The 15,674-nt window shown below is 65.3% G+C and overlaps 2 protein-coding genes across 2 annotated transcripts in view; both read right to left on the minus strand.

Moving 5' to 3' along the window:
- Positions 1 to 15,674, minus strand: part of FAM53B (family with sequence similarity 53 member B) — a 74,893-nt gene that overhangs the window by 39,824 nt on the left and 19,395 nt on the right. The window contains exons 2-3 of the mRNA XM_080641988.1: positions 15,225 to 15,452; positions 6,274 to 6,328 (exon numbers count right to left, since the gene is read on the minus strand). Of these exons, the coding sequence (XP_080498114.1) occupies positions 6,274 to 6,328; positions 15,225 to 15,302 (133 nt within the window). The 5' untranslated portion in view covers positions 15,303 to 15,452. The remainder of the gene's footprint in view (positions 1 to 6,273; positions 6,329 to 15,224; positions 15,453 to 15,674) is intronic.
- EEF1AKMT2 (EEF1A lysine methyltransferase 2) overlaps positions 15,329 to 15,674 on the minus strand; it is a 52,559-nt gene continuing 52,213 nt past the window's right edge. The window contains exon 7 of the transcript XR_013959048.1: positions 15,329 to 15,452. The gene's annotated coding sequence lies outside the window, so the exon portion shown is untranslated. The remainder of the gene's footprint in view (positions 15,453 to 15,674) is intronic.

Genomic DNA, 15,674 nt, shown 5'->3' on the forward strand with positions numbered 1-15,674 from the left:
GGACAAACACACAGAAAGCACAGATGCCATCTGGCTCCCCCACCGGTACACGGACCAGGCAGCCTCCAAGGGGCCTTCCAATGCGGGGGCCCCCAGACTGAGCCCGGGGTTTCTGGGAAGCTCCCACGAGCCTGGGGCCACAGGAGCAGCCTCTGCACCCCCCTCCCGCCTCCCCCCCCCCCCGCACACAGGGACAAGAAGTCAGGCCCCCGCCGCACTCACAGGGCTCGGTCCTGAGGCCCCTGACGGAGGGCGAGGCCTCGGGGTGCAGAGATCAAGAGCTCGAAGGAGGAAACACGCAGAGCATCCCACACATCCTTTAACCCCAAACGTGCTTGTTTCCATCCGCCCTGCCCTGGGGGGGGGGGGACTTCCCAGGGGCCCAGGTTCTCGGGGACCACCAGCCCCCGAGGTTCCCAGGCAGAGGATGCTCGGCCCCATCTCTGTGCCCCGTCCGGACACTGCCCACGGCGACACCCACGGCGACACCCACGGCGGCGGCGGCTGCTGGAGACGGTGAAGCACCCGACGCCCAGCCCACGATGCGCAGCCTCCGAGGCCGAGGCGGGGCGGGGCCTCCCGCACACCCAGATGGCTGACTCATCGCGGGGTTCGCACCTGCCCGCCTGTGCCCACGGGGCCTCCTGCCTGCCCTGTGGCTGCTGTGGCTGAGCGGTGCTGGCAGCTCTGGGGGCTGCGGGGACACACCCTATGCTGGCTCTGAGGGCCGCAGCTCACAACCTGCCCGTTATAACCCGGGAGGCCCGGCCGGCGTGGCTCAGCTGTTGAGCATCAACCCATGAATCAGGCGGTCACGGTTCGATTCCCGGTCAGGGCACACGCCCGGGTTGTGGGCTCCGTCTCCAGTGTGGCGTGCAGGAGGCAGCCGGTCCATGATTCTCTCTCACCATTGATGTTCCTCTCTCTCTCAATCTCTCTCTCTCTCTTGCCTTTCCTCTCTGAAATCAATAAAAAAAAATATTTTTTAAAAAGCCACCACATCTCGCCCTGGCTGGTTTGGCTCAGTGGATAGAGCGTAGGCCTGGGGACTGAAGGGTCCCGGGTTCGATTCCGGTCAAGGGCATGTACCTTAGTTGCAGGCACATCCCCAGTGGGAGGTGTGCAGGAGGCAGCTGATCGATGCTTCTCTCTCATCGATGTTTCTAACTCTATCCCTCTCCCTTCCTCTCTGTAAAAAAGCAATAATATATATATATATTTTTTTTTTTAAAAAGCCACCACATCTCAAAGAGAAATCTTTCTGTCCAGCACGGTTCAACCCAGCCAGCTGGTTCCCCCGCAGACACCAATACCGAGGCCCTGGGAGCGCCCCGTTTTACGCAGGAGGGGACGTCAACAGCCACGTAATTAAACACGGCCGCACGGGCTTATAATGAAAAGCCGGAACGGAGCGGCACGGCAGGGCTGCTGTAATTTCTTTACGATTCCTTTTTATGCATAATGTATGATCATTCGGCTCGCGCTGCCTCTGTGGCCCCTGCCTGTGACGTGATTTACATTAATAAATAATTTACTGCCTTAACTCCTGAAGTAATTATGGGTTTCCATCCATTTTTTTCTTTTTTAGCATGCGAATGGGTTTGCTCTGTCCGCAGACTCACACTCACACGACTCTGCCCAGTGGCCTTTTGGCGACCATTGGGAGTGCGTTCGCATTCCCACAGACATCGGGTTCCCGAGCCTTCTCCTCACCCGAGAGGTGAAGCGAATGGACCGTGTAGACGTGTCCCTTGTCCCTGCAACGCAGACCTCATTTAACGGGTGCAACTGACCGGGGGGGGGGGGGGCAGCCTGCTCTCACCCCCACTTGCTATTTCACCAAAAGAGATTCAACTAGTACAGGTTGACCTGTGTCATGTGACCTGGGTCAATGTGAAGAAGCACTTCCCACTGCAAGTGATGGAGGGGGAGGGAGCTGAGCACGAGGGGGGGGGGCAGCCACGCCCCCTGCCGCTCCCACTAGAATCCGGGCCAGCAACAGGGGCTGGTCTCCCCCCCCCCCCCCCCCCCCCCGGTCAGGCCACACCCAGGAAGCAGCCACTTGACCAAGGTTTCCTGTATCAAAAACACACTCACCCGCGATGCCACGGCCTGCACAGGTGTGCTGAGGAGGGGCTGGGACGTAACCAAGGCCCCGCCTCCCTCCGCCCTGCCCCCACCCACACCTCGCCCAGCTCCGCGCTCTCCTCCCCGTGGAAAAGCACAAACCACTTCTTTGTATCAAGTTCCCAAAACGTGGAGGGGGCGAGGGGGGCACAGAGGTGGGGAGGGCCTGCGCTCCAGCTCCTGGGACGGGGAAGGGAGTCCTTTACAGAGACACGGGGTGAGCACTGGACTGTGCGAGGGAGGCATTGCTGTCTGTCTGTTTGTTTTATGCTAATCCTCACCGCTAACCACTCTAACCGCTAACCACACCAGCCAGGGTATATTTCCAATGATTTTTTTAGAGAGAGTGGAAGGGAGGGGGAGAGACAGAGAGAGAGAAACAGGGATGTGAGAGAGACACATCGATGGGTTGCTTCATGCACGAGCCCGAACCAGGGGCAGGGATCGAGCCTGCAACCTAGATATATGCCCTTGATAGGAATCGAAGCCGGGACTCTTCCATCCACGAGGCGACACTCTATCCACTGAGCCAAACCAGCCGGGCAGTGAGGCGTTTTGCATTTCATCTGAGTGGGTGCCGAGGAGGCTGAGCTACTGGAAGGGGCGGCTTTTAAAGAGGAAGTGAACAGGCCGCAGCCCTCCCCGCCCAAAGGCGCTCGCCCGGATTTTCTGAAGAGCTTCAGCTAGGCCCCTGAGCGGGGCTGCGGGGAGTGACGGGGCTGCGGGGGAATGACGGGGCTGCGGGGAGTGACGGCCTTGCAGGGCCCAGCTGCCAGCTCTCCCGGGAGATCCCACGGGCCAGGCCCAGACCCTGAGGCCTTGATCTCCAGGAGACAGGCAGGGGTTGGTGATTATAAAAACGTGGCGTTTTATCTCTGCTGAGCACTGTCAGGCTCTGGAAGGGCCCCAAACCCCTCGAACAGTCTGGCCGGACCCCCAGAAAGGAGGCACGCCCGAGCTGAAATCGCTGAAATCGCGCTGCCTGGGATGCCCTCCCGGCTCCCAGCCTGGGGCGAAGCCACACCTCCATCCGGCTGAAATGGGCAGGAGCTGCAGCAGCGCAGGCACGGGCCTGGGAAAGCCTTGGCCTGCTCACGTGCCGCCCCTCTCCCTCCCCCAACTTGGCCAGTGCGGGAAAGGCAGGAGGCGGGAGGGGCTGAGCCGGCACCTCCGGTGGGCTCCGGTCTCTCTGATTCCTGCAAACACCTGCCATCAGCAAGATGAGGAGACCGAGGCTGGGCACATTGGTCCACAGCTCCGAGGCCGACTCGCTCTCCCTGCACCAAGCACCACGGGTAATAGGTACTCAACAAGCACCTGCTGGAACAGGCGCTGAGGGCACAGCTGTGCAACGTGCCGTGCGCTGTCGGGTGGGCCGGGGGCTTCCTGGGTCGGGAGGGCTGAGCAGCAGGAAGATAAGCGTGGGAAAGAGAGACGCTGCGGAGGAGGACCAGGGCCCGCCACAGACCCACTGCTCCCCGCGCTCCCCTCCTGCAGGCAAGGCCCGGTGTGGGCTGCAGAGCAGGAGCAAGGCAGGACCCCTGAGGGGCAGATCCCCCAGCCACTCTGCAGACAAGCGGGGCACGGGCCCTGGGCCGGGGAGAGGCCTCTGGAGGAAGCAGGCCGCAGGCGCAGCCCGGCTCGCATCTGGAAGGAGCCGTCTCTCCATCCGACCGTCCCAGGGCCTCTGCCTGGCTCCCTGGGCCTGAGGGTCTTCCCCCCAAGCGACCGCCTCGCCTATACTCGCTCCCCAAGGAACCCACAGGGGTCCCTCTGTTTCCCTGGCGTCTCCTGCAGGGAACAGGATACCCGCCTTAGTCCCCGCCCTCTTTCTCACCTGTCAATCATGGCACCAGTCTCTGCACAACGTTCTCTCACGCAGCCTCCCAGCAAGCCCACCAGGCAGGGCCATTTAAAACGTTTTTTTGTTGTTAACCCTCACCCAAAGATATTTTTCCATCGACTTTTAGAGAGAGTGGAAGAGAGGGGAGAGACAGAGAGAGAAACATCCATGTGAGAGAGGCACATGGATTGGTTACCTCCCGCATGCACCCGGACCAGGGCCAGGGATCAAGCCTGCAACCTAGGTACATGCCTTTGACCAGAATCGAACCCAGGACCCTTCAGTCTGCCGGCCGATGCTCTATCCACTGAGCCAAACCTCCTAGGGCAGTGGTCGGCACACTCATCAGTCAACAGAGCCGAATACCAGCAGTACAACAATGGAAATTTCTTTGGAGAGCCACATTTTTTAAACTTAAACTTCTTCTAACGCCACTTCTTCAGAATAGACTCGCCCAAGCCGTGGTATTTTGTGGAAGAGCCACACTCAAGGGGCCAAAGAGCCGCATGTGGCTCGCGAGCCGCCGTTTGCCGACCACGGTCCTAGGGCCACAGTAGCCATTTCACTGCGAGGAAACTGAGCTGAGAAAGCTAAGCAGTTCAGGGCAACTATGTGGGCCCCCCACCGGCCATGACAGACCCCCAGGAGCCCCACCTCGCTATGGCGCCCGCGGCCCTAAGGCCCGGGAAGCCGCGGCAGGGCCGGGCCTGAGCGGAGGGCTGACCCTCCACCACCCGGGTCCAGGCCAGCCGGTTCGGAGCTGAAGGCCAGGCCGGGCCGAGGGCCCGGGCGCCCAGGGGCCTCCCTCCAGCCGCGCACGGGAAGGCGGCTCGGCCGTGGCTCAGCTGGGAGTGCGGCCGGATGAGCGGGCCCTGGGCCATGTGGCCGGGTCGCTGAGGTCTGTAACCACCTGGGAGGGGTTCACTGGGGGCCTGTGGGGGGACGGCCCTCAGAAGCGTGTTGACGGGTGAGCCAGGCCAGCTGATCCCCGCTGCCACTTCCTCTGCTGGCCAACGCCTGCCTCGGCTCTCCCTCCGCTGTGGCCTGTGACTGAGAAGAAAGCAACTCCTTCTCCCCCAACCCGGGCCCAGCTCTGCCCACTGGGGCCTGGGGGCACCTCACGAGGCCCAGGTCTCCCCCTAAGTGAATGCAGCCCCTGATGCGGCTGCAGTCACGGAGGCCCTGTGGCGAGGAGCGTGGCCCCGCCCAGCACCCACCACCCCGCAGCCCGGCCGGGAAGCGGGTCTCACGAACACTGCGCAGGGGAGGCCCTCCTGGGAGCCTGGTGCTGCCTCAGCGCCTCAGAGAAGCTCATGGCCAAGGTTCCCCAGAGGAGGAGCCGCGGAGACAGACGGAAAGGAGACCGGCGACGCTCCGAGCAGGAGGGACCCGTCACCTTCCCAGCCCCCTTTCCTTTTTCCTATTTTAACCCCCACCCGAGGACATTTTTTCTATTGATTCTTAGAGAGAGCAGGAAGGAGGAGGGGGTAGAGAGAACCGAGACGAAGCTGTGGCCCCTCGGAGCGCAGGCCGATACTCTAACCGCTAACCACACCAGCCAGGGCCCTCCCGGCCCCCGAGCGATGCAGCACTGGCAACGCATCACGCATCGGCAGGGAACCGGCGGTTCACGCTGATGGCGACTCCGGCGAATGAGAAAAGCATCAGGATTGCTTTCTGTACGTAGTTTTACGTATCCCTGTGCTCACCGTGCGCTTGGCTAGGAAAACAGTGCAAAGAACATAAAAGTACCCCGACGTGGCGTTCTCGCCGGGCAGGGGCAGGGGCTGGGGCTTTTGTTCTGTACTTCAGACTGCGGTGCGTTTTCTAAAGCAAACACGGCCGGTTATTGCGATCATCGGACGGAGACTCAGTGCTGTTTGCAGCCGGAACTGCATCTGTGAGACACACTCCAGCCCAGGGGTCCTCAAACTTTTTAAACAGGGGGCCAGTTCACTGTCCCTCAGACCGTTGGAGGGCTGGACTATAGTTAAAAAAAAAACTATGAACAAATTCCTATGCGCACTGCGGGCCCGGGACGAGTCGGCTGCTAAGCAGGACAGGCAGCGGCACCCGGCGGGCCGGATCCATGTCCTCGGCGGGCCGCATGTGGCCCGCGGGCCGTAGTTTGAGGACCCCTGCTCCAGCCCCTGGCCCAGCAGCCCCGCACTGCAGGGACCCACATGACCAGGACACAGAGAGAGCCCCTGCGGCCGCCTGGGCCTGTCCAGCCCTCGGGCCTCCCCGGAGGACGCAGGCCCGGTGGGAGGACGGGGAAGGGCTGCCCGCCACTCGGTACTCACCCATCACTCCACAGGAGAAAAGGGTCGGTCCGTGACTCATCTTCGTGGGCGGGCGCTGCAAACAACCAGAAAAGCCATTCACTCTCCGGGCCACAGAAGCAGGTCCTGCGTGGAGCCCTCGCGACCGCCACACTCGGCGGCTGCCCGAGCCGACGCCGGGGGGGGGGGGCGCGCGGGGGAGCGCAAGGAGAGAGACACGTTCACCGAGACAACGCCTGCCCATCCTGCGGCCGAGCTCCCTGTCTGAAGTCTCCAGTGGGTCATGGAGTCTGGGCCTCCAACACCCACGAGAAGGCCCATGACCTCTGACCCTGGGCTTCTCCGTGGAGGGATGTGGAGGGGTGAGGGAGGACAGGTGATGTGCGCAGGTGACGGGGTCGGGGTGAACCGAGGCCTTGCACGGCTCAGGCTGGGAACGGAGGGGACCTCACGGTGGCAGGAAGGACCCCGAGGGGAGGGCCGAGGCCCTGTGCCACCCCAGGCAACCCCTCCAAACTGAAACGGAAGCTCGAAGGTTGTCATTGCTCTCGACGTACAACGTACAGCGGTGGCGCCACGTCCTGCAGTGGCTGCCTTCCCACTGGGGGCTTCTACCTCTTCCCCCACCCCCGGCCAGGGCAGAACGCCACGCCCCGGTGAGAACAGGCCAGGGAGGCCCAGCAGAGCCTCCTGAGCTTGGACCATCGGGGCTCCCTGTGCCAGCCAAAAGGCCTGTTCTGGCCTCCGGGGGGAGGAGGTGCCCGTGTGGCCTCAGGAAGAAGTACTCCACAGACTCATCGTCCCCCTTCATCCAGCCCCTCCACCAACCTGCACCAGCAACTGCCCACGGCAGGCTGTGGGGGCTGATGGCGCAACGGAGAGAGAGAGGGTCCCAGCGCAGGGGTCGCTGGTCACCGAGGCCCTGACTTCCGAGGGGAGCCCAGGCCCTGGCTCTTTAAGGCCGGGGAGGATGAGGGTGGGGCCACCTAGGAACACCTGGCCCACCCAGATAAGAGGGGTGGCGAGCGCCGGGCACCAGGTCCCCACCCTGTCCCCAGCGCCGGTGCAGGGACCTTTGCCCTCAGTCAGGTATGGGGCCAGGGGCGCAGGGGGGCGGCCAGCGCCTTGGCTCCCACAAAGCTCACGTTTCGTGGACGTCACAGTCACGTGGACAAACCACGACCCCTCAGGCAGTAAGTGGGACTGGAGAAGAGGGACCCACACTGAGGGTGCTGGGGAACAGGGCTGGCTTTTGGGGGGAAACTGGGAACTTGGTGCTGAGGGACCGGAGGAGCTTACGAGGGAAAGAGGGGGTGCAGTCCTCCAACGCCCCCTCCTCTGCGGGAAGCAACTCTTACGTCATCAGGACGCCGCCCTCCTAGACTCCAGTGCACAGCCACCCGGGACCACGGCCACCCAGTGCACAGCCACCCGGGACCACGGCCACCCAGTGCACAGCCACCCGGGACCACGGCCACCCAGTGCACAGCCACCCCGGACCACGGCCACCCAGTGCACAGCCACCCCGGACCACGGCCACCCAGTGCACAGCCACCCGGGACCACAGCCACCCAGTGCACAGCCACCCGGGACCACGTCCACCGGGGACCACGGCCACCCGGGACCACGGCCACCCGGGACCACGGCCACCCGGGGACCACGGCCACCCAGTGCACAGCCACCCGGGACCACGGCCACCCAGTGCACAGCCACCCGGGACCACGTCCACCGGGGACCACGGCCACCTGGGACCACGGCCACCCGGGACCACGGCCACCCAGTGCACAGCCACCCGGGACCACAGCCACCGGGGACCATGGCCACCCGGGACCACAGCCACCCGGGACCACGGCCACCCGGGACCACGGCCACCCAGTGCACAGCCACCCGGGACCACAGCCACTGGGGACCACGGCCACCCGGGACCACGGCCACTGGGGACCATGGCCACCCGGGGACCACAGCCACCCAGTGCACAGCCACCAGGGACCACGGCCACCCAGTGCACAGCCACCCGGGACCACGGCCACCCAGTGCACAGCCACCCAGGACCACAGCCACTGGGGACCACAGCCACCCGGGACCACGGCCACTGGGGACCACAGCCACCCGGGACCACGGCCACCGGGGACCACGGCCACCCAGGGACCACAGCCACCCAGTGCACAGCCACCAGGGACCACGGCCACCCGCCCCTGCTGGGTGGGTGGGAGGCAAACCCCCCCAGGCGAGGAGCCCACAGGAGCCCAAGCGGGAGGGGCGGGGACGCAGGAGAGAGAGAAGCTGGCGGCGGCCTGCGGGCTGTGTGGATGCAGGGCCACTGCGGGGGGCGAGGGGCCAGAGACAAGAGCAAGAAGCAAACAGTGAACCGACCCGCTGTCCCGCTGCTGCTGCGGGTTCCGGGCAGAGGGGCACCTCGGGGCCCTCCCAGGGAATGTGGGCACATAGTGGGCACCAGAGCGGCAGGAGCTGTGCCCACAGGAGGAAGCCCTGGGCCGCCTCCACTCATTCACTGAGCGAGGATGTACTGGGGACCCGCCTCCCAGCTTGGAGGACACACACCTGCCACGTGAGTGCTCCTCATTCCACTCCTCACCACCCCCTTGCTCCACGCCCCCACCCCCACTGCGAGACTGAGCCAGTCTCCTAACGGGTCCCCTCTGTGCCTGGCCCGTTCTCCATTCTCCCCCCCCCCCCCCAGCCCACACTGTTCCTCTCCAACAACTTCCCACAGCAACCAGAATAAAACCCAGGCTGCCCCCCCACCCCCAAGCCCATGAGCAAGCCCGGCCCTCAGCCCCATAGCTCCATCCGTCCCCCACACAGCTCCGCAGGACGGCCAGCTCGCTGCCACCCGAAGGCCTTGTGGGGGGGGGGGGGCGCATGATGGGGTCCGGGCCTTCCCGTCCTGTGGCCTCTTCAGGGCCTTCCCTGCCCACCGGGCTGCAGCGCGCCCTCCCCACCACGCACGCCTCGCACGGCCTTGCTCGGGGCCTGGGCACCCGACCAGTTCATTTGTTTCTGGGCTGATTCTGCCCCTGCCCCCCACCCCCGACCTGAGCTCCTTACGGCTGCTGCCTTGCCCAGGGCGTCCCAGCTCACAGCAGGCTCCCCGGGACTCCCCGCTGTCCGGCCACTGCGGCCACCTGTCAGCCCACGGACCCGGGCCAATGGAAACGGGCTTTTCCTGGGCGGCCTGCTGCCTCTCCAATCGCTGGGCTCAGGCCGTGACCCCAGTGGGGGAGAGAGAGAGAGCACCAGGCAGGCGGGTCGGGGCGGCCCCAGGCCGGCCAGATCCTCCGGTGGCCCCCGACTCGGCCAAGGGCCCGGTGGGCCGGCGATGGCTAACACTGAGATCTACAACTCGAAGGAACCCCTTCGCCAGGTCCCTGTCCTCGGGGAGCCCCCCTCCTGGTTCCCTCGTCGAGCATGTGGAACTGACGCGGAGGGGGTGCAACCCTGCTTCTTCTGCGAGAAGCACCCCGATTCTGCACCAGGCTCCTCCCTCCCTCGCTGCCTAGATCGAGGTGGGACTGGGCCTCCACCTCCCTGGCATGGGGTGGGTACAGGACACGAGATGGCTGAGCAGACACTCCTGGCCGGAGGCTCTGACCCAGCCAGCAGGGCTGGGGCTGGCCCACCCGGCGGGAACGCCTGAGCCTGCCAGGAGCACCTGCCTCCAGGACCCTACGAGCTGCCCCTGCCCTCTCTGGGGCGTTGTTCACCCACTCCTGCCAGTCCTACCTCCTCCCAGCGCTCCAGGGACGGTCCCCGGACAGGTCTGGCACTGACCTCCGAGGAGCCTGGCCCGAGCCGTGCGGAGCTTCAGGGGCCGATGGGCAAGCCTCGGCTCAGCTACTGAGGCTCTGCTAAGAGTGACGTGTGAGCAGAACCACGAGGAGAGATTTCTAAGTCAAACCTGCTTAACCAAAATGACATTTATAGAGCAGTGTTGTTTTTTTCTGGGCTTTCTTTTTAAATATACTTTTATTGATTTCAGAGAGGGAGAGATAGAAACGTCAATGATGAGAATCACTGATCGGCTGCCTCCTGCACGCCCCCTACTGGGGATGGAGCCCACAACCTGGGCATGTGCCTGACCAGGAATGGAACGGTGACCTCCTGGCTCATAGTTCGACCCTCAAACACTGAGCCAGGCCGGCCGGGCGAGTTTTTATTTTTTCGAGATCTGTTTTGTTTGCTTTTTTACGAAAGGCAGTTTTACCCCTTCTCCTCCTTCTTCACTGATGATGGTCCATTCAGTCAAACCGGTGTGTGTGTTGAGAACGCCCATCGAGGTAACGATGGAGAAGTGCTGACTGACGGGACAGTGGCCGTTTTAAGGCCAACCACAGGCGTCACAGAGTCCGGGGCTAAGCCTCCCCCCGGGTGTTGGGCCTGCTGCTGGGGCAGCGAAAGGGAAATAAAAAGGAATCGGGGCCCCATCGTGCTTCCTGCGCCCCATCTGAGGCTGGGCCACGGTGGACAGGCCAGGGCACCACACACCCCACAGCCTTCTAGGGAGCAGGCCCAGGACCCCTGGCCCCTGGCCCGGGACCCAGCACTGAGGTTCCCCTGGCCCCAGGCTGCCCAGAGCTGTGGGACTCCCGGCGTCGCCGTGTAAGGTAAAATTCCCGCCGTGTGCCACACTGCAGCCAGCCTGTCTCACCCTCCACACCCTGCACCCACCAGGGGAGGATGAGCTGGTCGCTGTGAGCTGAGGGGCTCGCCACGGAATCTCCCAGGACGCCGGGTGTGCGCGCAGGTGCACAACGCGCCGGGCCTGGCTGGTGCCGGCAGGCCTGGTCTCTGTGAGGCTCCTCAGCTCACGAGAGAAGGTTCTGGAATCAGAGCCTCCATGGGAAAGGCAAAAGCTGCAAATCAAATGGAGGCTTCGGGGGCCCCGACTCCGAGGGAGACAATTCCGCTCTCTCCTGGGGGAGGAGCTCAGACAGGACATGGCAGCGCTTCCTCTGCCCACAACCCCGCTTCTTCCCAACTTCCTCCTGCAGATCCTGACGGGGACCGCGGCCCCGCTTCCTCCTCCCGTGCGGGGTGGCGGGAACCAGCGGGCGCCCCAGCCTCTGAAGCGGCACGCGGGAGACCGTGGAAAGCAGAGGGAGAGCAGCCCCAGGAGAAGAGAAGCGGGGGAAGGAGATGCGCCGTGGAGGTGTAGCAGGCCTGGCGCCCAGGCCGGGGAGCTCAGGCGTCTTTGCCTGCCTGGGGGGAAGGCATCGGACTGCCTCGGACCCTGCACGTCCGAGTTCAAGCTTCAGGGATCCTGGCGGGGCTGTGCGCCCGATGCCAGCTCCAGTCACCGGGAGAAAAGGACCGTCGGAGGCCAAGCTGCTGGGTGCCAGGCCTGACGAGACCACGGATTCTTCCGACTGAGCAAGGGGCTCAGCGTGGACATCCGCAGTGTGGGCTGCTGGGGGGAAGGCCAGGCGGCTGGGAAGGGGTGAACCCGCAGACTTCAGGGGGGGCTGGAGCCCTGCGGGGAGAGGGCCGGGCCTGGCGGCCGATGTCACTCTGGAGTGAGAGCACCCGCGGGGGCGGGCGGGGGCGCGCGGGCAGGAGCTGGGGGAGCTGTCCCTGAGGTCGGTCGTCTGGGCGGCCTGCCAGCAGCGCTGTGTGAGAGAGCAGGAGGAGGAAGAGCCGGCCGCAGGCAGAGGGAAGCGGCGTGCAGTGGGGGAAAGGGGAACCGAGCCGGCGGCTGCCCATTGTGCACGCCACGGCCTGGGCACAGCGGCGGGCCACTCCTCGGGACAGGCGGCATTTCCACGCTCCTTCCTCTCTCCCGGGAGCAGGGCGATCCCGTGGTCACCGGCCTTTCCTTTTCAGAAAAAGGAGAATAAGAACCACAGAGCGGGCTCCTGGGCGGGCAGAGAGGGGCTCTCCTCGGCCAGCACTTCCAGGGCCCCAGGTGACTCCCTGCAGTTTATTATTTTATTAATTTTTACTCCTCCCCCAGGATATTTTGATATTTTTCCCATTGATTTCTAGAGGGGAAGGGAGGGAGGAAGTGGGGAGAAGACACATCCATTGGCTGCCTCCCACACGCACCCATACTGGGGCTGGGGAACTTGCAACGGAGGCACGTGCCCTTGACCAGGAATCAAACCCGGGACCCTTCAGTCCACAGCGACACGCTAGCCGCCGAGCCCCCGGCCAGGCTCCCCTGCAGTTAGACATTCTCTCCTCACAGCGGAGCCCCTGGCACCTGGTCCCCGAACCCAACTGGCCTGGTGACTCACATTTTCCTCCTTAACCTTAAGTCCCCCTGCAGCCACCTCCTTGGTCTGATGAGAAACAAAGAAGCGAGCGCGTCCATCTTCCCTGCTGTTATCTCGATGGCACTTACTGGGGGCGATGCTCGGCGGGGCAGCTGAAGCAAACCCCCACTAACTTCCTCCCAACCTGGCGGCCACTCAGAGCCAGTTCTCCCGCCGCCGCCTTATCTCACATTCCGTCTCGGGCATGTCATCGCGAGGCTGAGACGATCAGGGTCTTTCTGGGCTGTTTAGTCCAAGCCCCCCCCTCAACCCCACCCCCCCAGAGGCCTCACCAAGTCCTGAGGGACCTCCGCCGAGAGGGAGCCGGCTGGGGCGGGTGGAGGTCTCAGTGCAGGGGACAAGGCTGGCCTGGAAGACAGCAGCATCCTGGCACCGTGCCCGCGAGCTGTGACCTGTGCCCCCACCCCTCACCCCTCACCCCCGGGCTCTCGAGCCACCGTTTCCTGTCTATACAGGGGAGACACAGACAACTCCTGCCCCTTGGGGGGGGGGGGAACTCCAGGGCAGGGAGGGGTGACGGGACCCCGCCTCCTTCCCACTGCTCGGCGCTGGCGGAAGCAGGCCAGGCCTGGGCGATGGCCAGCACCCTGTGACCCACAACACACATGCAGTGAGAGCCCCCCTCCCAAGGGGGCGCTCCCCACAGCTGGCCTGCACATCTGGGAGCCCAGGGGAGGGGAGGGGACCGTCGCGCCCACAGTTCTGTGCTGGGTGGGGCGCCTGGCTGCTCACTTTGGGGACAGGGAGTCTGGGAGGAGAGGAGGCTCTAAGCCGTCACCCGCCCGGTGCGCACGCACAGCCGCTGGCTCCGCCCCCGTTCCCTGGACTGTCTCCTTTTCTCTCCAGATGCGTCTGCCTTCCCCCGCTAGGCTGGGAGCCGACTCCTCCTGGCAGGAGCTCAGCCCACGTCCGTCTGAGGAGCGGCCAAGCTGACCTCGGCCCACGTGCCCTGGAACCAGCTCCGGGGCCAACCCCAGCCAGGTCTGCCCTGAGACGGGACCTGGGTCAGGGGGCTGAGCCCACAGCGCAGCTGGAAGCGGGCAGGATCCTCCCCGGGACCTGCAGAGGCCCTCACCCTGAGGGCCATCCCTTTCCGGACCGAGCTACGCTAGATGTGGGCTTCGGGTCCCGCAGGAACCAGCAGCAGCAGCAGCAGACAGAGCAGGCTTGGCCCTGAGCCGAGCAGCCGCCGGGCACGGGAACCTGCGCTTTCACCCTACAAACGTCCCCTGGGCCCCACCATGCACCAGGCTCCGGTCTCGGCCACTGCGGGGTCAGCAACAAGCCTTCACCAAGCCCGAACTCTGGTGCAGGAGTCACTCAATACACAAGACCCAGACGTGGAGGGTGCCTGAGCGAGGAGACCGCGAAAGGGGGCAGAGGGTGTGTGTGTGCTGGGGGAGGGGAGGAGGGGAGGGGAAGGGGGGGGGAGTGGAACTGAACTGCAGGCCGCCTCCTGCTAGGGGGCGTCTTCCAGGAGGAAAGCGTGCCAAGGCCCGAGGCAGGCTGTGCTGAGCAAGGAGCCGGCGCAGCGGGGCAGATGCATGCGGGGAGCAGCCGAGAGCGCGGTGGTCATGGGGCCGGAGCACGTGGCCCGGTGCATCCCAGGAAGGGCTGCAGGCTCGCTGGGCCTGGATGGGAAGCCAGGGCCAGGCCCTGCGCGAGGAGGGGCCGGTCGGACTGCGCTCCCTCTGGCTGCGGGCGGGGAACAGGCCGAAGGAGCCAGAAGCAGGGCCGTTCCCACAGTGCCCTGGCGGGAGGACGGCCCGGTGGGGGTGCCGAGAGGCAGCTAACGACAGACACACGAAATGCCAGCTGGAAGGCAGTGCTGGGCAGAGCCCCGCCTCACCCCTGTGTGCACTTCGTCCAGCCCAGTGCCTGGCGCCCGAGGTTCTGGCAGGTGTGGGCAGGGACACGGGTCCCGTGGCTCCTGCGAGGGCCAGGGCCCCGCCTACCAGCTCTCAGCCTGTGGCTGGGGAGCGAGCGACAAGGGGGGAGCCCAGGAGGGTGCTTGTGTGGGAGCTCCCACGGGGCAGGGAGGGGCGCCAGGAGGGGCGCCAGGCAACAGGACCACGGACAGTGGGCGCCCCCAGAGCACAGTCGCTGCAGAGCCCGGGGACGGCCCATGTACACCCCCTCCCACCCCCACAGGCGGGGCCACCGCGCCGGAGGGACCAGCAGGGCCACGTGCCCGCCTCCTGCCCCGCCCGCCAGACCATTTGTTCAGAGCGCAGCTTGGGCGAGGGCAGCAGGGACAGGGCAGCTGCCACCACGCCAGCCGCTGCTGCCAGCTGCGCCTTCTTTCTCCCGACACCCCTGAGGCGCTCTCGCCCCCCGCCCTGCGGAGGCCTGGCCTTATCTCGGGCCCCACGCAGGCGCCACCGCCCTGACCGGAGGAGCCAGGAGGAATGTGGGTCCCGGTCTGGCCGGGGCGACACCAGGCCCGGTATCACCCGCAAGGTGCTGGCTGCCCCACCCCCTCACCAGAGGGCTTCGGTCCCAGCCGGCTCCCTCCTCCTGGCAAGGACTCAACCAGGCCGGTCCTCTGTGCCCCCCCACCCCCCGCCCCCTGCCCATGCACATGCCAGAGCCCTGCACGCGGGCCCTCTGGGCTCAGCCCACAGCCGCGGCGGGCCCTCGGCCTCCGGAGGTCACGGGAAACCAAGGCCAGGCGCTTACCAGTTCAGAGTCGAAGGACCTGCCGGCCACGGAGTCGGCGCCCTGGGCATCGAGGCTCTTCCTCAGGATCATCACCATGGCAGGGCTCAGGAGCGGGGCGCGGCCCCAGGGCGGGCGTCGGCCATCCTCCGCTGGGCGGACTCGGGTACAGGTCTCCTGGGCACCTCCCAGGGGGCTGGGTCAGCAGCAGCTCCCCATCGGCCGCGCCCCCTCGGGTGGGGCCAATCCCTGGGAGGACAAGAGGCAGGCAGAGGGGTTAGGGCGGGAAGACCAGGGCCCCAGAGAGCTGCCCACTCCCCCCCATGCCGGACCCACCTCCCGCTGAAGGACAGACATGCAGGGAGGGCCTCGAAGGCCAGAGTCCCCTTCTCAGTCCCCCCCCGCCCCCGCCACCGTCCGACCTTGAGGGTCCCCAACGCCACCACCCCAAAGGCTACAACCCTAAATTTC

The sequence above is a fragment of the Plecotus auritus genome, assembly GCF_963455305.1.
Source record: "Plecotus auritus genome assembly, chromosome: 9".
NCBI classification, from domain to species: domain Eukaryota; kingdom Metazoa; phylum Chordata; class Mammalia; order Chiroptera; family Vespertilionidae; genus Plecotus; species Plecotus auritus.